At 39.2% G+C, this 24303-nt stretch overlaps 1 protein-coding gene across 1 annotated transcript in view; it reads left to right on the plus strand.

Annotated features, from left to right (window-relative positions):
• LOC140493956 (uncharacterized) overlaps window positions 1–24303 on the plus strand; it is a 145597-nt gene that overhangs the window by 53376 nt on the left and 67918 nt on the right. Inside the window, exons 26-33 of the mRNA XM_072592908.1 lie at window positions 1330–1547; window positions 2950–3170; window positions 6085–6231; window positions 6504–6668; window positions 12210–12361; window positions 15346–15514; window positions 17192–17300; window positions 24051–24199. Of these exons, the coding sequence (XP_072449009.1) occupies window positions 1330–1547; window positions 2950–3170; window positions 6085–6231; window positions 6504–6668; window positions 12210–12361; window positions 15346–15514; window positions 17192–17300; window positions 24051–24199 (1330 nt within the window). The remainder of the gene's footprint in view (window positions 1–1329; window positions 1548–2949; window positions 3171–6084; window positions 6232–6503; window positions 6669–12209; window positions 12362–15345; window positions 15515–17191; window positions 17301–24050; window positions 24200–24303) is intronic.

Below are 24303 nucleotides of genomic sequence, written 5' to 3' on the forward strand. Positions count from 1 at the left end.
CATCTGACCCAGACTCCTTCCATTCCAATGCAAAGCAGTACAATTTTCTCAATTAGGAATGTTATTTTCCACCCGTCTGCCAAATTCACAGATACATTAATTTTTCTCTTGTTACTTATCTGTTTTGCTTTGCCATATGTTCCCTTCAATATCAGTTGCATTTTAAGCATGTTCTAGAATTACAGCATTCTATTTAGCTGTTATAGTACAAACCTACGTGCTAGGCTTACATCCATAAACAATGAGATTGTAATCATTTATTGGATCGTCAATGTAACAAAGCAGCCAGTAATTATTCTGCTTCCACAATATGCACCCTGTTTGTAGTATATGCATTAATGTGTTCATTAAAATACATAAATACAAATATTCTAGCACGTTTCTCTGTCTACTATTCAGTATATTTTAAAATTAGGAGTTTCCATTGGATCTTGAATCGATCTGTACTATTTTGCCACATGGCCACTGCTGGCACCTTGCGGTATTTTGTGGCGAAGGATTTTCTTGAGGTAATTCACCTCCACAAATTACGAAGAGAGGTTGACTGAGCTCAGATTTTTTTCATTGTAAAAAAGAAGGAAGAGAGGGGACGTAATTGAGGTGTACAAGATAATGAGAGGTATAGATAGAGTTGAGACTTTTTCCCAGGGCAGAAATTGTTAACATGAGGGGTCATATTTTTAAGCTGTTTGGCGGAAAGTATAGAGGGGATGTCAGATGTGGGTTCTTTATGCAGAGAGTTGTGAGAGCATGGAATGCGTTGCCAGCAGCAGTTGTGGAAGTGAGGTCATTGGAGATAATTAAGAGACTGCTGGACATGCACATAGTCACAGAACTTTGAGGGTTCATACATTAGGTTTACCTTACATGAGGATCAATGGTCAGCACAACATCGTGGGCTGAAGGGCCTGTCTTACTTAGTGGTTAATAGTGAAGGATATACCACCATGGAATAGAATAAAACACTGTGCTTAGATGACAAGATTTTTGCATTATAGCAATAACAATATGATTTGGTCAAGCCCTACTTTTGATCTGACATAATTACTCAGACCTTATGGAGTTGTATAAATATATCTGCTCCCTCCAAAAGCTGGAGTAGAATTCCCTGCCTCTCCCTATCAATAAAGTGGGTGGAGCCAATGTATTATAAGCGTGAACCTCTTCAGAGCTACTACCTTACACAATCGTGTCCAACTTTAATTTTGTGTGTCGCTTTGAAGTAATGTTATAGTTTAAATTATTAAATATGAGTCAGTAGAGACAGGATTTTGCATAATGTGAGCTGCTGGATTAATTATACATTTTTTTTTTAAATCTTTGTTTTAGGTTGAATTTGATAATGCCACTTTTACTGGTAATGATGTCTGTCCCATTGGTCACTACTGTCCAGAGGGCAGTCAGCATCCATGGCCTTGTCCACAGGGATCATACTCACATACAGTAGGGCTGGTCAGTGAAGCCCAGTGTCAACGCTGTCCTCATGGACACTATTGCAACCAATTAGGACTGACAGATGTGAGTCAAGCTCAACCTTGTGACCCTGGGTAAGAGTCAACCTCTCCAATCCTAAAATTGATTTGTTATAGAGTCATGCAGCATGGAAACAGACCCTTCAGTCCAACCAGTCCATGCCAAACATCATCCCAAACTAAACTAACCACAGCTTCCTGCTCCTGGCCTATATTCCTCCAAGCCTTTCCTACTTACGTGTCTATCCAAATATCTTTTAAACCTTGCAATTGTATCTGCATCTACCACTTCCTTAGAAAGTTCATTTCATGCATGAACCACCCTCTGTGTAAAAAATTTGCCTCTCATGTCTCTTTTAGATCTCTCTCCTGTCTCCTTAAAAATGTGCTCCTAGTCTTGAAATCCCCCATCCTAGGGTGACAACTACCATTAACTCTATCTATACCTTCATTATTTTATAAATTTCTACCAGGTCACCTCACTCCAGTGAAAAAATTCCCAGCTGATCCAGCCTTCCTCCATAACTTAAATCTTCCAAACCTGGCATCATCCTGGTAAATCTCTTCTGAACCCTCTCCAGTTTGATAATATCCTTCCCATACTTCACCTATGTCCTTTTGGACCTCTTACTCTCACTGTCAGTCTGGGTAGGCTTGATTTATCATTTTGTCTTCACTTTCTGTGATTGTTGTAATTTCTAGCTGAGGCATCTTTGAGATATTTTTAAACCACAACATCCTTTATCACTGGTTAACCTATAGATTGCCAATGCTTTAGACCATTTGAGCAGCAAGTTATGTTTGCCAATAATGTTGTCACTGTACATTGTCATGATAATAGAAAGAGGAATAAATGAAGTCCACTCAATCTGTTATCTAGTCAATCTGATACATGATGTTGCTCTTGTTGGTTGCAGATGGTTAGTGAGACAGCCCGATCTGCCCTGAAAAATTGGCTTGTGTAAAAAGCAACTAAAGTTAAAACATTTGTAGACAGTAGGTTCTAACAATTGATTACAATTTGAGCAATTTACTGCATGTGAAGTGCTTCAATGAGGCTAGAAATTAATTTGAAATATTGATACATAATGGTCAGCATCAAAATAGTCTTCTGTTCTGGCCACATTGGGACTGAATATCCTCCGATCCAATACACCCTGGTTTGTACCACAAACTGAGATAAATTTCTAGCCTATTATTTAGTAATAGGAATGTATATTTCTCTGTTCATTTTCAACATTTTCACTAGAAGAAGTCCTCCATTGTTAATATTGCTTATTCCACCAACTACCTGTATGAAAGTACTTTGGTTTCGTAAATAACTTCCCTTAATCCTAGATCTTTTTAAATTTTAAAGTACCTTTCACCATACCTAGTTGTTCCACGCTCATACATGTCATTCATGCAAATATATCTGTAGCTCTCATCTGAAAATGGATAATTGCTGTTTCTGAATGCTTCTATGTATTTTTCACAGGTACGTCTGCCATACTGGAAGTACTGTGCCTCGTCCCTCAGATGGTATTCAGGGTTATGTGTGTCCCAGAGGCCACCGCTGTCCTGCTGGTGTAATCAGAGAGTTAGTCTGTAAAGCTGGTACATATAATCCATCTCCTGGAGCTGGTATTTGCTTGCTTTGCCCTGCTGGTACTGTGTGCAGCAACAGCAGCACAGTGGAACCTACTGCTTGCCCAAAGGGTAACTTATTCTGATTTATCTCAAAGAAGCTCTCACTGACCAATTGCTGAATATGGCAGATGGGGTTTCATTAAGAAAGTGCCAGAAAGTTAAAAAATCACACAGTATCAGGTTATAGTCCAACAGGGCAAAAGTGAGGACTGCAGATGCTGGAAACCAGAGCTTAGATCAGAGTGGTGCTGGGAAGGCACAGCAGATCAGGCAGCATCCGAGGAGCAGGAAAATCAACGTTTCGGGCAAAAGCCTGATGAAGGGCTTTTGCCCGAAACGTCGATTTTTCTGCTCCTCAGATGCTGCCCGACCTGCTGTGCTTTTCCAGCACCACTCTGATCTAAACTATCGTCCAACAAATTTATTTGGAAGCACTAGCTTTCAAAGCGCTGCTCCTTCATCAGGTGGTTGTGGAACAGGCCATAAGACACAGAATTTATAGCAAAAGGTTACAGTGTCATGGAGCTATAATGATATGGTTAAACAAATTTAGATTAAGTCTTTCATCTTTGTTCTTATCTAAATTTGCTTAATATATCATTACAGCTCCATGACACTGTAATCCTTTTGCTATAAATTCTGTGCCTTATGGTCTTGTTCCACAACCACCTGATGAAGGAGCAGCGCTTTGAAAGCTAGTGCTTCCAAATTAATCTGTTGGACTATAACCTGGTGCTGCGTGATTTTTAACTTTGCTCACCCCAGTCCAACACTGGCACCTCCAAATCAAAACATATTGAAGATCGTCATGTTAGACCACAGCCCACTACTATCAGGGGCAGGGTGTCATAGAGTCAAACCTGTAACATTGATGTAGCTGATCAAGTCCCACTTTGCCAGTATGTAAACTTCTTTAGCTGACAAGTGAACATTGAAACGTTCTCTATCCATGAATGTGAAAGTTAAATGTGCATAAAATTCAACAATGGTGGGACACCATCTGGCCATACCAAATCAAGGCGTTACATACACAGAATTGGACTATCCTTTAGAGGTAAAATTTGAAAGCTGATTTTCTCTGCATGCTTTAACACCTCATCATACCTTGTGGCCCTGTCAGGGTCTTTGCCTGGACGTCAATCTGATTAATAGACTTGGCTCCTCATCAGGAGGGAAGCACCCCCAGACTAGGCCACAGAGCCAATCCTTTATCCCAGGTAGTTAATAAGGCCATAAGAAATAGCAACAGGAATAAGCCAATCAACTCCTCAAGTCCACTCCGACATTAATTAGGATCATGGCTGATTCAACACTCTTCATGTCCACTTTCCTGCCTTTTCCCCATAATCTTGATTCCCAAATGATCAAAGGTTTATCTTATACACAAGGAATTTGCAAATAGAGCTCTCTATGCCAAGGAGTTCCAAAGAATCTAAACATATTGAAAGATGAAATTCCTCTTTATCTCAGTGTTAATTTGGTATTTTGATACTATTCCCTCTAGTTCTATAATCTCCAATGAGGGGAAACATCCTCTCACATTTATCCTGTCAAATCCCTTAAAAATCCTATCTGTTTCCATGAGATCACCACTCATTCTTCTAAACTCCATTGAATAGAGTCCCAACCTGTTCAGTCTTTGCTCATGAGACAACCCTTCCATACTAGGGATCATCCTGTTGAACCTTCTCTGAATTGCCTCCAAATATTTATATCCTTCCTTAAATAAGAGGGCCAAAAGTGCCCACAGTACTCCAGATGTGGTTTCACCAGCACCTTGTACAGTTGCAGTAAGATTTGCCTTCTCTTTTACACTGCAACCCCTTTGGGGTGGTACAGTGGCTCAGTGGTCAGCACTGCTGCCTCACAGTGCCAAGGACCCAGGTTCGATTCCAGCCTTGGCAACTGTCTGTGTGGAGTTTGCACGTTCTCCCCGTGTCTGCGTGGGTTTCCTCTGGGTACTCTGGTTTCCTCCCACAGTCCAAAGATGTGCAGGTTAGGTGAATTGGCCATTCTAAATTGCCCATAGTGTTAAATGCAATAGTGAGAGGGAAATAGATCGAGATGGGTTACTCTTCAGAGAGTCGTTGTGGACTTGTTGGGCCGAAGGGCCTGTTTCCACACTGTAGGGAATCCAATCTAAATGTAAAGTAAGGTACTGCATTCAATTAGCATTCCTGATCGCCTGCTGTACTTGTGCTAGCTTACTGTGTTTCAAGTGTTGCAGATTTCTCCATACAAATAATATTCTGTTCTCTTGTTTTCCCTTCCAAAATGACAACACTGCATTTCCCCACATTAGACTCCATTTGCCATTTTTTGCACACTTATTTAATCTACTAGTTGATCAGATTCCCAATCATAGAATAGTCTGTGTAATTTGGGTGGCTGCAGGGAAACACTCTCAGCTCTTCATGGTCCACAGCAATGGTAAGAAGACACTTCACCAGAAAGCTGTCCTCAACACACCTAGCTGCCAAATTTTCTGAAACAGAAGAAATGCAGCCTTCTGCTGTTAAACCTGTGCAATAGGCTAACTGTGAGGCTTCCAGCCTCATTAAACGTTTAAATTGCCAACTCCTCTAATATCTAAAAAATAGTTTTTTTACTTTGGTTATAAATGGCAGTTTAACACTTGGACCCTGTTCCACCAAAAATGGTGTACCATTATAAGACCACTAAACAATAATACTTACATCACCACCACCACCCCACATCCCACAAGAAAAGCCTCTTCCTTTTCCTGCCTTTATAAAACCCAGAAGTAGGATTTTTGGGATCAGCATTCTGAATTTTTAAATCTGTATCCTCCACATGGTCCAGGCCCTTCTGTTGATATGGACTAATACTCCCCAGTTTGCTGCTTTGTTTCTCCATGCCTCTGTCTGCAAGATAAAATAAAATATTTAAAATAACATAGCTGCATCCATTGAACTTGATCTTCTTCTTTCTTAAAGATTTTGTGTGACCCTTTGCTTTTTAGGCTACTACTGTTCATCAAGGACGACATTTCCATTGCCTTGCCCAGAAGGAACATATAATGCATTGAATGGGGCCTCCTCTGCTGATGTGTGTCTAAGCTGTCCAGCTGGGTTATACTGTCAGGGCATGGCAAACTCTGAACCAGATGGTGGGTATCACTGCCCTTTAGTAAAATATACTAATCAAGGAATGCTTTTGTTTATAAAGGGACATGAACAAAAATCAGGAGCATAAAAGTCTGACCTCGTGTGGTAACATTGTATCTATGAACAACTATCAAATTTTACTCAAACCTGTTGGTTTTGTAGTCATGTTGTTGGGTTAATGTGCCAATCTTCTCAATGAGCTGTGTTATTCTTCCAATAGAGTTGTATTAATGTATGCTGAAAATATAATAGCTGTTAAATCTTTCTGTTGTAGGTCCATGTACAGAAGGATATTACTGTCAGGGAGGTGCGAGCAGTCCCATACCACAGAGCAATCCAAAATTTCCAATGAATGGTCCTTGTGCTGCAGGTTATTATTGTCCAGCTGGTACTAAATCACCAATTGCGTGCCCAAAGGGAACATTTAAGAATACAACTGGTGAGTGAAGACAATTAGCTTCATTATTATTTGTAGCACAGAGTTTTCTCCCTCAACACTACGGTTTGAAGAATAAATCTGAGACACCTAAATATAATGTGACATGGGTGTCTTTGGGATCATGCTCCAACTTTCTGCAGCTTGCAGCCTGTGGTCCCTGTTTGAAAGTGTCCCTGTGCTATTGTCACAACATAAATGGGAAGAGTGCATTGATAATCATCTCACTCTGTACTACAAGCCATCAAGAAATTATAAGTGCCTAACTAAACTACCAAGGTGTTCAATTTACCAGCTTGACTACTATTTAGGATAAAAGCAAGTGACATCAGATTTCACTATTACCATAAACTGACTCTATTTATAGTAACCTCCTTTAACTTTAATAAATGGCATAGTAAATAAAAGATTCCTAGTCCATTCCAATGCAAATTAATAAACCTTTAAAATCTGACAGCTTTATGTAAATATTTTGGTGAAGCAAATGCTGTAAACAGGGAAAAATACAATTCCAAAGATCAGAATTCCAGGTGTGAAGTTAAGTTTAAATTTATTTTCTCTCTCAGTTCACTTTTGATTTCAGCAATGATGCGTCCTTAAAGTGATGGTCATCGTTTACCTTGATCGTTGATCCAGTAGACTTAGATCTTTCCTTGTTTAAATTATACAGTTTAAACTTTCTTGGGGTCTTTTGCCCATTACGTTCACCCATGCAGAGAGAAAAAAAAAGTTGTCTGTTTTCCAGCTCTGGAGATCTCTAGTTGCCCTTACACTTTGGTTGAGCTGCAATTGGTTACAAGGCTCTCGTAAGGCAGAACTTGCTTACCTAAAAGATTTTCAACACCACTCTGTGTCTCAAAATATCACCCTCGCTGCTTCAAAAAACAATATTATCTTGCGCAGTTAAACATATGCAGTGCATGATTTTTCCAAGTTGCAAAAGCCTCCTGTTATTTTGGTCATATAGCGGCACAACCTGCAGTTCAGTTTATAGCCCTAAAAAGGAAAAATATATGGTCCCCTGCACGTAGCACATTATCCTTTGCCTATTTGACCATATTGCCCCTTTGGAAAGGGTCAGTATACTGTGTGCAGCATCCAGGTATCTTATCCCAGGGGGAAAAGTTCCATCTCATCCGTACAACAAACCAATGATCTAATTGTTAGTTTCTCCCTGCAATCCCCAACCCAGATGTCCTTTTGATATTTTGGAAAGTTCTCGATTAAGGAGCGGCAGGAGATGGGGGAGTTGCTAAGTGAGTATTTTGCATCAGTGTTTACTGTGGAAAAGGACATAGAAGATATAGAATGTAGGGAAATACATGATGACATCTTAAAAGTGCTGGATATCTTGAAAAGCATAAAATTGGATAAATCTCAAGCACCTGATCAGGTGTACCCGAGAACTCTGTGAGAATCTAGGAAAGTGATTGCTGGGCCCCTTGCTGAGATATTTGTATCATTGATAGTCACAGGTGAGGTGCTGGAAGACTGGAGGTTGGCTAATGTGGTGCCACTGTTTAAGAAGGGTGGTAAAGACAAGCCAGGGAAGTATAGACCAGTGAGCCAGACATTGGTGGTGAGCGAGACGTTGGAGGGAATCCTGAGGGACAGGATATACATGTATTTGTAAAGTCAAGGACTGATTTGAGATAGGCAACATGGCTTTGTGCATGGGAAATCATGTCTCACAAACTTGATTAAGATTTTTGAAGAAGTAACAAAGAGGGCAGAGTTGTGGACATGATCTATATGGACTTCAGTAAGGCATTCGACAAGGTTCCCCATGGGAGACTGGTTAACAAGATTAGATCTCATGGAATACAGGGAGAACTAGCCATTTGGACACAGAATTGGCTCAATGGTAGAAGACAGAGGGTGGTGTTGGAGATTAGAGGCCTGTGAGCAGTTGAGTGCCGGAAGGATCGGTGCTCGGTCCACTACTTTTTGTTATTTATATAAATGATTTGGATGTGAGCATAAGAGTTATAGTTAGTAAATTTGCAGGTAACACCAAAATTGGCAGTGTAGTGGACAGCGAAGAAGGTTACTTCAAATTACAACAGTATCTTGATCAGATGGGCCAATGGGCTGAGAAGTGGCAGATGGAGTTTAATTCAGATAAATGCGAGGTGCTACATTTTGGTAAAGAAAATCTTAACAGGACTTATACACTTAATGGTCAGGTCCTAGGGAGTGTTGCTGAACAGAGAGACCTTGGAGTGCAAGTTCATAGTTCCTTGAAAGTAGAGTTGCAGGTGGATAGGATAGTGGAGAAGGCATTTGTTGGTCAGATTATTGAGTACAGGAGTTGGGATGTCATGTTGCGGCTGTACAGGACCTAGATTCGGCCACTTTTGGAATATTACATGCGATTCTGGTCGTCTTCCTATCAGAAGGATGTTGTGAAGCTTGAAAGTGTTCAGAAAAGATTTACAAGGATGTTGCCAGGGTTGGAGGATTTGAGCTTTACGGAGAGGTTGCATAGGCTGGGCTGTTTTTCCTGGAGCATTGGAGGCTGAGGGGTGACCTTATAGAGGTTTATGTAATCATGAGGGGCATGGATAGGACCTGGGTTGGGGGAGTCCAGAACTTGAGGGCAAAGCTTTAGGGTAAAAGGGGAAAGATATAAAACAGACTTGAGGGGCAACGTTTTTACACAGAGGGTGGTATGTGTATGGAATGAGCTGCCAGAGGATGTGGTGGAGGCTGATACAATTGCAACATTTAAGAGGCATCTAGATGGGTATATAAATAGGAAGGATTTGGAGGGATATGGGCTGGGTGCTGGCAGGTGGGACTAGATTGGGTTGGGATATCTGGTTGGAATGGATGATTTGGATTGAAGGGTCTGTTTCCGTGCTGTACATCTCTATGACTCTGTAAACCCCTAGAAGGAGGAGGAGGACAAAAGCTGGGGAAACTATTCCATCCAGGTTTTCTGGTTGTTGACCAGCACTCACGTATTCTTCACATTGTTATTCTTGACTGGAGCACTGGAAATCAAGCCCTGCTACTCCCAGAGTGATCATAAAAGTTAAAGATTTCATAAAAGTAAATTTACTTGTCTTCTAAACACCAAATTGACAGAAAGTGTGGAGCAGTTTTCTGTACTTGGAATTGCTACTTATTAAGAATGAATTGATTTGTTAACACTTATATAAGAATATAAATGGTGAGTGAAGAGAATTAGCTTCATTACTATTTGTAGCAGAGAGATTTTTCATTCAACTCTGCAGTTTGAAGAATAAATCTGAGACACCTAAACGTATCATGTGATGTGATATTGGTCTCTATGGGCTATTTATGGGCTATGGGCTATTCTATATATGTAAACATTTGTGAAATGTCAATACATAACTCTTAATTAAAACTTTCCCTACACCCACACTAATAAATCCAGATAAACACAAGCAAGTGGTTTCATGGAAAGAGGGAAGGTTGAGGAAGGCAGGCCAATAGTCCCTGTCCACAGAGTTTACTGCTGTGATTCTTCTAGCTTGTTAAGCCCTACTGTAGCCCAATCCCTCACTTTAATTTGCCTGCAGGAGGCACACAAAATCTAGTTCACACTTGTAAATCTACTGACCTGTTGACTTAAGAGCACAACTAACAACATCTGATGAAGGAAAATAAATTGGCTTTTCCATGTTTGAAATGTCCTTTACCATAGAAAAACGACAGCACCTTCCAATCAATCAGTCACACTCGAACAGTGTTTTGCTATCTGGGAGTCAATCACATGGTTGTTGTAAAGCAGAAGCTTATGTCATTAACAAGAGGTCACTGTTCCCCCAGATCGATCAGTTATTTGTTGTTGGCCAAATCTTAATTTGTACACTCCTCTTGACCTCAGCCCATCTGCAACTAAGTGTCCCTCATTGCTGAACCAAACAGCATTATAATGATTGGTTACCAGCTTTTATAAAAGAGCAGCGATGCATTCCACAATCATTGGCTGTTAAAATAGTCCTTTTTCCTATTTAAGTCCACAGTCAAAAATACAGAAAAAAAATGGACCATCTATATAATGTCTAGGATCTCAAGAGGGACACTAAACCATAGGAAAATGAATGTGACTTGCATTTATTTGTATCATCTGTGTAACTATAACAGACAATACGTCAAAGATAATTGTTGCAGCAAATGTTGAGATAGCTATTTATTTTGAAACATATTAAGTGCCAATACCATTTGCAGACAACAAATTATGTTTTGTATTAAAGACTACACTTCCTGGTTAGCAATGTAAATTTTTGCATGACTTTCCTTATATTTCATTGTTCTTTATTGTCTCCTTGTATGTCATTTCTGGCTACCTTAATAGTCATTTATCTTTGAACACTTCTATAACATTGTAAAAATAAGCTGTCAAAGCCTCATTTCTCTGTAGATATAAAAGTTGCTAGCTTAATTTTTAGGCAATAAAAAACAATTCACTATTCATTTCATTCTCCTTAACCATATTGCAAATATGACTTTTTCTATGCAAAAATTTGACAAACAATAAGATTGTCCTCCAACATATCACTGCCACTGTTGGAACAGCTCAATAGAAAGGAAATGCAAGTATCAGCTCAAACAAGTGTCCAAAATGATTTCAAAACAGACAAAAGAAATCTTTTTTTCTAAGCAGAAATGAGTGAGAAAGAAGAATATTTGAACTAGAAAAGATATAGCATTCCAACAAAGGATTTTGTAAATTTACAAGGCTTAGGAGACAGAATGGGGAATGGAACTCATGGGTGGATACTTCAAAGAACCAGTACATACATAATGAGCTAAATGGCTAATTACTGAATTATAAATTCCCATATAATGCCTTCTTACAATATATATAATGCAAATTTTGACATTTTGAATGTGGTGCAGACATAATAGCATATGGAAATAATACAGATTTGCCCATTAAAGACAATAACTCTTGAATGGGTCTGTAATGGTAAATACTGTAATGAATATGATGGTAATTAGAAAATGCTTGGGAAACAATATTACTGGCTCAACTCTTTTTCTGTAATAATATGAAATTGCATTCTAGAAATATGGACAGAGTAGCACTCCCATTCAAGATGTCACTGGTCTAGAAATTTGCGATGTCATTATGAAAAAAATGCATAAAAATGAGTACTTAGAGACTTCCTACAGCCACTATTTTAATATCGAGCTAAAAGAGAAAAAGTACCATTAAGTACTGTAGACATTTCTTATAGCATTGATAAATAGTAAGTAAAACAGTAGGTTATAATTGGATATTCATTTCATAATGGTAGACTAATTGATGTCATGTTTAAACTGGGAAGGTAGAAATTACATATAATTGAGTCAATCCTCCAACCTTAATAATATATTTCTTCAATTGTTCCATTGTTCTTAAATCAGTACATTGAAAGATTATTCAATTTCCACTCTCAAATTGGATTTTCAACTGCGTTCTACCTAAAAGGGTTAAGAGAAAATTGAGAAATTATGTTGTCTGTTCTGATTTTATTCTGCTGAATCTATAGAGCTATGCCAACTAATTTGATTAACTTTGACTCATAGGAGGAGCTTCATCAGAGTTCTGCGCACCATGCTACCCTGGCTATTACTGTGCAAATGAAGGTCTCAGCCAGCCCAATGGACTATGCTTTGCTGGGTTCTATTGTCCTGGCAATCACAATTCAGTCAATCCCAATGCTTTCTCCTGCCCAAAGGTAAGTGTTGCCACTTGACAATCATTGCACATTGAAGCTGCTGCAGTATCTGCATTAGCCTTTTTACATCAAACAGGCTGATAATAGCTCATCAAAACCTATTGACAATAATTGTAGTACCTGAGCTCCTTTTAAAATGAATCATGAATTTCAAGAGTTATGCTTTAAATTTACTTTGCAGTGAGCATTGTATGTAAGTGAAGACTGCAGTCAGATGAAAAATACATTACACAAATCTGATTATTAATTACTGCACTGAATAATTCATAGCTGAAATTATTGAATATTTGAGATGGTTTCTCAACACGTGTACAAATCTTAAGAATAGGTGAAAAAATGTAATTAGAATTTGGTAATGCTTTGATATATACAATCAAAAGCAAAATACTTCAATATTTTTCTTGATATCAAAGAGACTTATGGAACAGAAGCAGACCTTTCAAACCATTTTGCATGCACTAACTCTTCGAAAGAATGGTAATGCTTAGTCCCGCATCCCCATATTTTTCCAAGTGCAGCACTGAGAGAGCATTGCATTCAGCGGTCCCATTTTTCAGATGAGATATTAAACAAAACTGTCATCTACTTGCTCAGGTGGATGTCATAGATTCTATGGCATTATTTCAAATTGCAAGGGAGTTATCCTATTGTCAGCTGTGTGTGAGAGTTTGTTATTAGTGCTGTGTTTCCTACTTTACAATCAGTGACTACACTTCAAAAAGTACATCATTGATTCGAAAGTGCTGTGAGTCATTGAGTGGTTATGAGAAGTGCTACATAAATGGATTACCTTTTTATTAACTGTTCCTCGTCCTCCAGTGCATGTTCAACTCCCCTTTTAAATTATTTATGGCATCGATATCCATCATCTTTTCGGGTAGCAATCCAGATCAGAATAACCCTGATTTGGAAAAAAAAAGCCTCTCGTCCCCTTTAGATCACCTAAAGGTTTTGAATTCATAGCATCCATTTATTGACCCACTCATCAGAGTGAATAGTTTTTTTTTCTTTCTACTCTATCAAAATCTCTGTATCTGTAAGGCCTTGTGGGAATGAGTTTTACGGAAATAATGTATTCAGGAGACAGCAGAGCTCGAGGCACATGGTCATTTATTCATGCATTTCACTGGTATCATGCAGGGAGAGGCCAAATACTACTCCAAATCTGGCCTTGACGTGAGGATCCAATCACCCCCTTAATCTGTAGCTGATATCAGAAGAAAGGTCAATGACACAGCGATTTCAAATACAAGTGAAGTGTTTTTTATGCACTTTTCTTGTAACATTAATATGGCGGCACATACCCTCTCCCCCTGTATACTATTGGTTAATTAGGGCTGGGTTGCCCAACTATGATTGGGTTTCCGGTGGATCATTCAATTAGTAGTCCTATTGATATGATCTGAATCAGCCCTTTTTAGTATGTGGGAAAATGAGCTTTCACATGGTCGCTTGTGACCTTTTATCTCTAAACTATGATGTCTGCATCTGCTGTTTTGTACAGGATTATAACAGAGTTCTCTTTGAGATTCTTCACTGTTCCAACTCTCTTTGCCGCTGTCCTTGATTAGAGATAGGAAGGCCCCTCTCTATTATACTCTTATACATAATTAGTTTTTAAATCTTTCTTTCTAATGTTTTGTTTGACAATTATATATGTAGAAGTGTGTGTTAAATCTATAATTTATTAGGAAACTATACCTATGATTATCTTAAAGAATCTTAATAAAAAACATACTGATTAGAAAAACTTTAAAGAAATAACTAATTGATGTGAAATGTTCTTGTCTTTGGGATAGCAAAGTGTGTTGGACACACAAACTTACTGGGGAAACATTGTCCTCTGTGCTGAGAATACATTAAACAAGTGTTTCTCATATTTTATAATTTCAATTAAACATGTGCTGCAAGGCTTGTTGAGGCTGTCATCAGCCATTTTTGCTCTATTGTCATGGGACAGCCCTAACAGGCCTCCTCTTGCCCCTTCCTAATCCAATCAGAATTATGCTATCTTATTTAATCTCTCATCATTAAAATTCCTCAACTCTGGTAACCATCTGATAGACCAATTGTGGATCCAATTTTAGCCTGCGTAAAGTCTTTGCACATTTTCCAAAGTTGGGAGCCCAGAATTCTGAGCAACTCTCTGGCAACTGTGTTTTTTAAGGGTTCTGACATATTCTCTTTGCTCTTGTGTTCAGTTCCTCTATGGACCAAACATAACCCATAAGCCTTTTTCACCTGTGTTTCAATATACTTTACCCATTTTAAATATTTGGGTATGTGGACTCGAAGCTATTTGTGCTTCAAAATTGTGCCAGTATTGCCGTTTTTAAAACTCTCCGTCCATAATTGCTTTTAACTAAATTATGTTGTTGTCACTGTTAGTTAAATGGTCTTCTATTCCACATTTCAGTTGCTGTGCTTCATTTCCCAGGAACCCGCTCCTTGTTGGACTGGACTGGACAAATATTTCTGGAAATCAGTGCAAGTGTGAAGATAGAACGTTTTAGACTTGAAGCATTAAATTTGTTCCAATAGACTAATGTGCATCTCATTAAAATTACAGTACCATTACTTTAATATAACTTTGACGTAATTTATGGTGCCTGTCTTCTTGTGTAAATAATTGTGCTGCTCACAAGTTTGCTTTACAATATTTATTTTGTGACCTTTTTCTTCTTGACATTGACACCAACCAATGAATGGTTCTGGTGTAGTGCGTTCGTTTGTGGAATGATCATAGTTGAGCAGCAAAAGACAATATGACAGTATATACTATGGATCTTTCCATTCTATGAATTGCACTCTGAGTTTGATATTCTATCCCTACCTAGAATTTCCAAATTGTACACCTATCTGTAGTCTATTGGTCATGATCTCTTTAAAACTAGGTCAATGCTTTTTATGGTTGTGCTGCCAAATTGAATAATTTCTGATGAATGGTTAAGTATGAATACTTCAATTTTATTTTCTCTGGCCAGGGATATTTTTGCTCTGAAGGCTCAGGATCTCCCATTCCATGTCCAGCTGGAAAATATCAACCAAATATGCGGTCTGATGTGTGTATCCCTTGTCAGGCTGGCTTTTACTGTAAGGAAGCTGCAACTGTCAACCAGATAACATGCCCACCCCACTTTTTCTGCCCCAATGGTTAGTAAATTCAGTGCTATATTAAAGGATTGACTTTTGTATCAAGTTTACTTTTTGACGGTACATTTTCCTATAGTGCATTTCCAAATTATTATTCTAAAGATAAATTGCACTGGGAGTGCTGCCTCAGGCGACTGACTGTGTGGAGTTTGCACATTCTCCCCGTGTCTGCGTGGGTTTCCTCCGGGTGTTCCGGTTTCCTCCCACAGTCCAAAGATGTGCAGGTCAGGTGAATTGGCCATGCTAAATTGCCCGTAGTGTTAAGTAAGGGGTAGATGTAGGGGTATGGGTAGGTTGCGCTTCGGTGGGTCGGTGTGGACATGTTGGGCTGAAGGGCCTGTTTCCACACTGTAAGTAATCTAATCTAATCTAATTGCTTGTAACCTGAACTGCACTGAGGTTGTGATCACTAGAGAGATCTGAATTTGTAATTGTTGTCAGTCAGACAATTCTCAGTTTACAGTTGAGATTCATATTTCTGTTCATAACTGAACCATGCTCCAAAGTAACATGTTAAAATCAAACTGTAGAAATAATATTCTGAGATCAAGTGGGGATAACTTGACAGAAAACACAATTCATTTCCTAAAAGCCTTTGCTGATATCAAAATTTAGCCTCCTTCCTTATCATCATGTGGCAGAATGGATACAGAATCAGATGCAAAATCACCTTCAAAATAAGGCATCCAAAATTGTTAAGTAATTTTGTAGGTCTGTGCAGGCAGATTAAACTTGATGTTTCATGGAATTTTGGATATGTTAGCCAATGAGGTAGTAAATAGCTTTGAAATACTGTGAAGGAAGCCTGCTGTCTGGCATGCATTTTTCTCAGTACAATTTAATTGAGCACATTTTCAACTGGAGGTCTGACTGCTACGCATTAGTATTCATCTAGTTTCACACAAGCTGCAATCCACAACTGTATCTAAGGTAGAAAAAAAATGTGAAAAACTACTGGGCATTTCAAATTTTAATTGATTTTAAATTTCCAATATAAGCTCAGGATTCTATCAGCTTTTTATTAATATTAAAAATGAGTAAACAGCTCATTTTTCTGAATATAGAAAATCTTAGATCATCAAACTAGCTTACTAAAAAGGATACTGTCATGAGAAGAGGAATAAAATTTACAGCTTAGAGCAAAATATCTCTGTAGGTTAATGGTAAAACTCTGGTGGTTGATTCAAGTAATTGTGAATTGAAGTTCCATTGCAAGATTTGAGTTTCTAAGTTCTGAGGGCTTCACTGTCAGAAGTACTGTCTTTTGGATGAAATGTTAGACAGTAGCACCATCTTGGTGTGCTAATCAAGGTTAAAGATCCATTTTCACTATTTGAAGAAAACCAGGGGAAATTTTCTTTGGATTCTGGCCAATGTTTATCATTTATCAATACCTCCAAGCACGGTTTAACTGGCTAATATCTAATGGCTGGTTACAATTCTAATGGCTAATTAAGTTCCCCCTTTTCCTTTTTCAAAAGTGGCTATACTTCAAAAGTAAATGACCAAATTAACCAAATAATTCACTTTATTATATAAACCCAAACCATTTAGCAACCATTGTTTCCAGTTACCTCCTCCAAAACTGTAATCAGATGAGAAGGATGATCATTTTATTCATTGACTGATTCTATCTTCATCGATATCTACTGTAGAGTGTAACAATTTATTTTTCAGGTACCCAGAATCCTATTCCCTGTCCTAGTGGAACATTCACATCAGGACAAACAACAGGCTTAAAGGAGGAAAAGCAATGCTTACCATGTCCCACTGGCAAGTACTGCAGGTTAGCTAAGGCAGATTTCCCTTGTCAAATACAAGTTTGCAACTGTTCTATTAATATGTGTGTTCTAAGAAAATTGGAAATTTCCTCCATTTTTTACAGAAATCGCATGTATTATGCTATCAGTATCCAGACTAATGTAACAACAATGATCAACTGTTCAATCATGTACCCTTCCATTTCATTGTCAAATAAAGATTCATGTCTCAAGGCCCAGCACGACAAGTTTCTAATGCATATTACAGAAAATGGGGATTGCCTCAAGGAAACTTGGGCCCCATACAAGCTGTGTTTTTCTTGACCAGAATACAATTGATAGACATTATTAGGAACTCTGTGCGCTCATTCTCTCAGTGACATTGTTGTAAATCAGTTCTGGTCTTCCTGCTATTAAAAAAAAAGATGATGTTAAACTTGAAAGGTTTCAGAATAGATTTACAAAGATGTTGCCCTGTTTGGAGGATTTGAGCTATAGTGAGACGGTGAATAGGTCGGAGCTGTTTTCCCTGTAGTATCGGAGGCCGAGAGGTGACCTTATAGAGGTTTATAAAATCAAGAGGAGCGTGGATATGGTGAATAGGGGAGAGTCCAAAACTTAGAGGGCATAGGTTTAAAATAGGAGGGGAAAGATTTAAAAGGGACCTGTGGGGCAATTTTTTTCATGCAGAGGGTGGTGCATATATGGAATGAGCTGCCAGAGAAAGTGAGTTCAATTACATAATTTAAAAGGCATCTGGATTGGTACATGAATAGAAAGAATTTAGAAGGTTATGGACCAAATCCTGGCAAATGGGACTCAATCAGTTTGGGATATCTGGTCAGTGCGGACAAGGTGACCAAAGGGTCCGCTTCTATGCTCTATAACTCTATAATCCTATAAAAGAAGAGAATTCTGGACTGTGGGCATTTGAACCAGAAATCTAACTGGTTAATTAGGATACAAAAATCCCAGAAATGCTATAGAAACAAGACTCTAACATGAAAGAATAACTGAAAGAAATCTGCATTAGAAAAAAGAACTCATGCTGGAGAAATTAATGGTACTGAAAGTTGGTAACACCCCCGATATTTGTTTCAAGTATTGAAAATAGTTGCTGTTGAGATCCTGGTACATTATTGACGACTGTCTTCAGAATCCTATTGACTCCTAACAATCCTGTGGATTGGAAGATAGCAAGTGTAAATCCATTATTGGGGAAAAAAGAATTAGTAAATGGGGAACCTAGAGACCAGTTAGCCTGATATCTTTGTGAGCAAAATATGTGGATATAAAAGGAACACTCAGAAAATAATGGTAGAATTGGGGAGAGTCAGCATTAGTTTATGAAAGGGAAACCATATTTGGGGCGGCACGGTGGCTCAGTGGTTAGCACTGCTGCCTCACAGTACCAGAGTCCCAGGTTCAATTCCAGCCTCAGGTGACTGTCTGTGTGGAGTTTGCACATTCTCCCCGTGCCTGCGTGGGTTTCCTCTGGGTGCTCCAGTTTCCTTCCACAGTCCAAAGATGTGCAGGTCAGGTGAATTGGCCATGCTAAATTGCCCATAGTGCTAGGTGCATTAGTCAAAGGGAAATGGGTCTGGGTGGGTTGCTCTTTGGAGGGTCGGTGTGGTCTGGTTGGGCCGAAGGGCCTGTTTCCACACTGAGGGAACCTAATCTAAACCTGTTAAGAGTTTTTTGAAAGCTCTGGTGTATTTGCATTTTCAGAAGATTTTTGATTGGAATCAACAAAGGAGATCAGTGCACTGATTAGATCACCTGTGTAATATACTGGCACAGATTGAGAATTGATTAATGCACAGAACACTAAGCGTTGGAATAAATGGATTATTCTCAGTTTGGCAGGTTGTGGTGGTAGGAGTAAAGAAAGAGTCAGTGCTTGGTCATCAATTATTGACAATCTGTATCGCTTATCTGGATACATTGACCAATCTGTAAAACTAATCTGGATATACTGGCCAAATGTAAGAATTCCAACTTGCTTCATGACACAAGTTAGGTGGAAAGGTGAGTTATAGACAATAGGTGCAGGAGTAGGCCATTCTGCCCTTCGAGCCAGAACCAACATTCATTATGATCGTGGCTAATCATCCTCAATCAGTATCCTGCTCCTGCCTTATCCCCATAACCCTTGATTCCACTATCCTTAACAGCTCTCTCCAACTCTTTCTTGAAAGTATCCAGAGACTTGGCCTCCACAGCCTTCTGGGGCAGAGCATTCCATACACCCACCACTCTCTGGGTGAAGAAGTTTCTGCTCAACTCTGCTCTAAGTGGCCTACCCCTTATTTTTAAACTGTGTCCTCTGGTTCTGAACTCACCCATCAGCGGAAACATGCTTCCTGCCTCCAGAGTGTCCAATCCTTTAATAATCTTATACATTTCAATCAGATCCCTTCTCAGCCTTCTAAACTCAAGGATATACAAGTCGCTCCAATCTTTCAACATAAGATAATCCCGTCATTCCGGGAATTGACCTCGTGAATTGACCTCCAGGTTTTTAAGTCATTGAAAGTTAAAATGTAGATATAGCAAGCAAGGAGGCAAATAGTATGTTGGCCTTCATTGATATATTTGAGTACAGGAGTAAAGAAATCTTGCTACAATTACGTAGAGCTTTTGGGCGATAGCACGTCTTTGTGATTCTGGACTCCTTGCCTGAAGAAATTAAAAATCACACAACACCAGGTTATAGTCCAACAGGTTATTTAGAAGAACTAGCTTTCGGAGTGCTGCTCCTTCATCAGGCGGTTGATGAAGGAGCTACACTCTGAAAGTTAGTGTTTCCAAATAAATCTGTTGGACTATAACCTGGTGTTGTATGATTTTTAACTTTTTCCACCCCAGTCCAACACCGACACCTCCAAGTCATGCCGAAAGAAGGGTATGCTTGCCATAGAGGGAGTCCAAAAGCTGTTCACCAGACTCCTTTCTGGGATTATAAGATTAACCAATGGGTAGAGATTGAGAGTCTGCATTCTGAAGAGTTTAGAAAAATGGCAGGAGATTTCATGGAGATATTCAAAGTTCTCACAGAGCTCAGTAGGGCTAATGCAAACATGTTGTTTCCCCTCATTAGAATTTCTAGAACCAGGGTACAAAGGCTCAAAATAAGGGGCAGGCCATTTTATGAGATGAGGTAGAATTGTTACAGTCTGATATTCATGAACCTTTGGAATTCTCTACCCTTTAGAGCCTTGAAGGCTCAGTCATTAAGTATGTTCAAGTCATAGATATTAAGGGGTGGGGTAAGGGGCTTGCTTGTCATTTAGCTGAGGTTACATGATTTCTTTGAAATGTTCTCTTAAGTTATTCAACATGAATTTCTGATCATTTTGAAACAAACAAAGTCAGACCTTCATTGAACTGAAACATAAAATCCATTCTTCCTCCACGTTAAACTAAGTTTCCAAATAATAACATATCAATAGCTTTTACCTCAGCTAAACATTATGACAAATATTATGCAATCATTGCAATTGTATTACTAATAAATTAGCTTAATACATTGTAAATATTAAAGTTTGCTGGATTAGTCAAAATTAAATTAGACTGAAATGAGCAGTAAAATGAAACCTGGTGATGACCCAATGATTAGAAAGGTCATGTGTTTTTGAAGGGTTTATGTTGGCCTGAAGCAAATGTGTCTTTTTTTTTTATTTGAGGCATTGTAACTCAAGAGTAATGGACAGGACTGTCACAGCAATTCTGGAAAAATTGAAGTGGTAATGTGGACTATTATCAGCTGATTTTGTGATTGTCATGGAATTGTGTTGTGTAAATATGACACAGTTGATGAAATGACGTATAAGTGGTGAACAGTGAGCACAAGCTAAACCTTATGTTAAAATTCTGTTAAGGAAAGCGATAAGCAATTTCCAATGAGGCACAAGCAAGTCTTATGTGGGTCAATTGATCAAACCAACATGCAAAATATGACTCGTTTGTGATGTTGACCAGTGGTCAAACTGATCACTTTCTGGAGGCTGGATAATGTCAAGAGTTTAAAATACTAAGCATATTTGAATGGAAAGGGTATAAAACAAGCATGTCTCACAGGGAAAAGGTCAGCTAACTCAGGAAATGGTAAATTGATCAATGACTGGAAGTTGAGATGAACAGCGTCATAGAGATGTCCAGCATGGAAACCACTCAACCTTCTGTCCAACTCATCCACACCAATCAAATATCCTAAATTAATCTACTCGCATTTGCCAGGACTTGACCCATATCCCATTAAACCCTTCCTATTCATATACCCATCCAGATGCCTTTTAAATGTTGCAATTGTACCAGCCTCCACCACTTCCTCTGGTAGCTCATTCCAGACACATAACCAGACTCTGCGTAAAAAGTTGCCCCTTATGTCCCTTTTAAATCTTGCCCCTCTCACACTAAACTTATGCCACCTAGCTCTGGACTCCCCCACCCCAGGGAGGTGCCCCTCATGGTTTTATGAACCTCTAAAAGGTCACCCCTCAGCCTCCAATACTCCAGGGAAAACAGCCCCGGCTTATTCAACCTCTCCCTGTAGCTCAAACCCTCCAAGCCAGGCAACATCCTTGTAAATCTTTTCTGAACCCTTTCAAGTTTCACATCATGTTTCCTGTAGGAGGGAGACCAGAATTGCACACAATATTCCAAAAGTGGCCTAATCAATGTCCTGCAAAGCTGCAGCATGACCTCCCAACTCCTGTACTCAATACTCTAATCAATAAAGGAAAGCATACCAAATGCCGCCTTCACTATCCTATCTACCTGTGACTCCACTTTCAAGGAACTATGAACCTGCACTCCAAAGTCTCTTTCTTTAGCAATACTCCCCAGGACCTTACCATTAATTGTATAGGTCCTGCTCTGATTTGCCTTTCCAGAATGCAGTCCCTCACATTTATCTAAATTAAACTCCATCTGCCACTCCTCAGCCCATTAGCCCATCTGATCAAGATCCTGTTCTACTCTGAGGAAACCTTCTTTGCTATCCATTACACCTCCAATTTTGGTGTCATCTGCAAATTTACTAACTATACCTCCTATCTTCACATCCAAATCATTTACATACAGAGGGACCTTGATTATCTGAACAAGATGGGTGGCACTATTTCGTTTAGATAATTGATTATTTGGTTAATTGATTCAAAGTCTCTCCTCTGGTGCTTGGAGATTTCTGAAGTTTTTTTCCCCTGCCCTGCCTGCCTTGTTCCCTCTTTCTTGGCGTTTGTTTCTAAGGGACCTGCCGCATTGCTGAAGCATCCTGCGCCATCCCCCCCCCCCCCCCCCCCACCAAGGTTCAATGGGATTGACACAGCGAGCACTTGCAAAGTCCGCTCCCCATTCAGGAAACTAGGCAGCAGCACGCAAGCCCCCACTCCCGTCCCCCCCGTCCACCTCCCAACCTTGTCCAAACCCGCCCCCCCATGTGCCCCCACCCACCTCCTCGCCCCCCTGTCTCACCCAGCCACACTATCCTCCGGGGTAGCCAGACTGGACACCAACAGTAAGACTGCTGCTTGCTTTGGGGGGAGAGTTTCAATGTAACGCACACACGCGCACGCACACAAACACACACAACCTTTTACTGCAACATTTTGACAAGTTCCACCTTTGTCCCTTACAGGACAATGTTGGAGACATTATCTGGGGAAGGGGAGGTTTAGGGTATACCCTTGTGTAGAATCCCAGGGAAAGTGTGGGAAGAGAGAGACAGAGGGCGGGCGGTAAATTATTTTGAGATGGTGCCTGGGCTCCCATCAATGTCCAAGACTGTTCTTGGCAACATTTCGGTAAGGTGAGTTCATTTTTAATCACTGTAAACAAACCTTGCACAAAAGAGGCAATCAGTATTGGAAAGACCTCTTTGTAAAATGTTTCTGTCGGGACCTTGAGCTCCTCTTCAGATAAACCGAAACTCAGATAATTGATTTTCAGGTAATCGAGGTTTCTCTGTAAATGATAAAAAGGGCTGATCACCTGTTTTCATCTGTTCTTCAAACCACATCCACATAAAATAATTCACTTGTGATTGTAAGCATTAATGAATGAGATGTTTGCAATACTTTTTATAATGTACTTTAATAAAGAACATTGGGTATATTCTGTTTTCAGAGTGTCTTGGATTATTGAAATCCAGAATTTATATCAGGAAAAGTGGAATAAAAGTGTACAGCATTCCATAAGGGACTAATATCTACTTAAGTTATATAATGAATGACATTCTACATCTCAAAAATCACCATTATAGCCCAAATAATAAAATCAAAATTGTTGTCAGAAACTTGATCTATTTCAATGTTTAATTTAATTTTGAAACAAAGGGATCTTCTGGATTAATCAGAGCAAGACAGATACAAGGTCAATGTGATAAAATGGCCAATCAATCCATTGAAGCTCAATCTTCTGATATGTTAAATCTCCTCTTCTAACACTGATCTGCGCTTTAAGTTACACAGGACTAAACCTCAGTTGCATTGTATGGTGAGTTATCCAAAAGATGTATTACTCATGGAAGAAAAATGTTTTCTGATTGAGTGATAAACAAATCATAGCATCTATTTCACTTCTGCTTTTTTTGGTCTTACTTCAGTTCTGCTCTTGAAATATTTACTTAGGGAGAAAACTCCAAACATTATATTTTCCCTATAATGATATCAGCAAGATAATGAGCAATGTTCTAAGGACTTGCTCCAGAAAAATGAACAAGTCAATCTTTGTGCTCAAGTATTTGGATAGATTTAAACCTTGTGTTTGTTTTGTAGTAGAGGAAGGATTCAGGGATTCTGTGCTGCTGGTTACTTCTGTCTTGCTGGCAGCCATAGTCCTATCCCTCACGGGATTTTCCCTAATGACACACATGAACGTAATCTCTGTGAGTGGGGCCAACTGTGTGCTGGACAATGTCCTGCAGGTAAGTTGTTTAAGTGACATATTATTAACGAACAAACCTCATTATTTCTCTGGTTGATATCTGTTACATTCTAAAAGTTGGGTTTTATCAAGTGACTTTCAATC

The sequence above is a fragment of the Chiloscyllium punctatum genome, chromosome 23, assembly GCF_047496795.1.
Source record: "Chiloscyllium punctatum isolate Juve2018m chromosome 23, sChiPun1.3, whole genome shotgun sequence".
In the NCBI taxonomy this organism is placed as follows: Eukaryota; Metazoa; Chordata; class Chondrichthyes; order Orectolobiformes; family Hemiscylliidae; genus Chiloscyllium; species Chiloscyllium punctatum.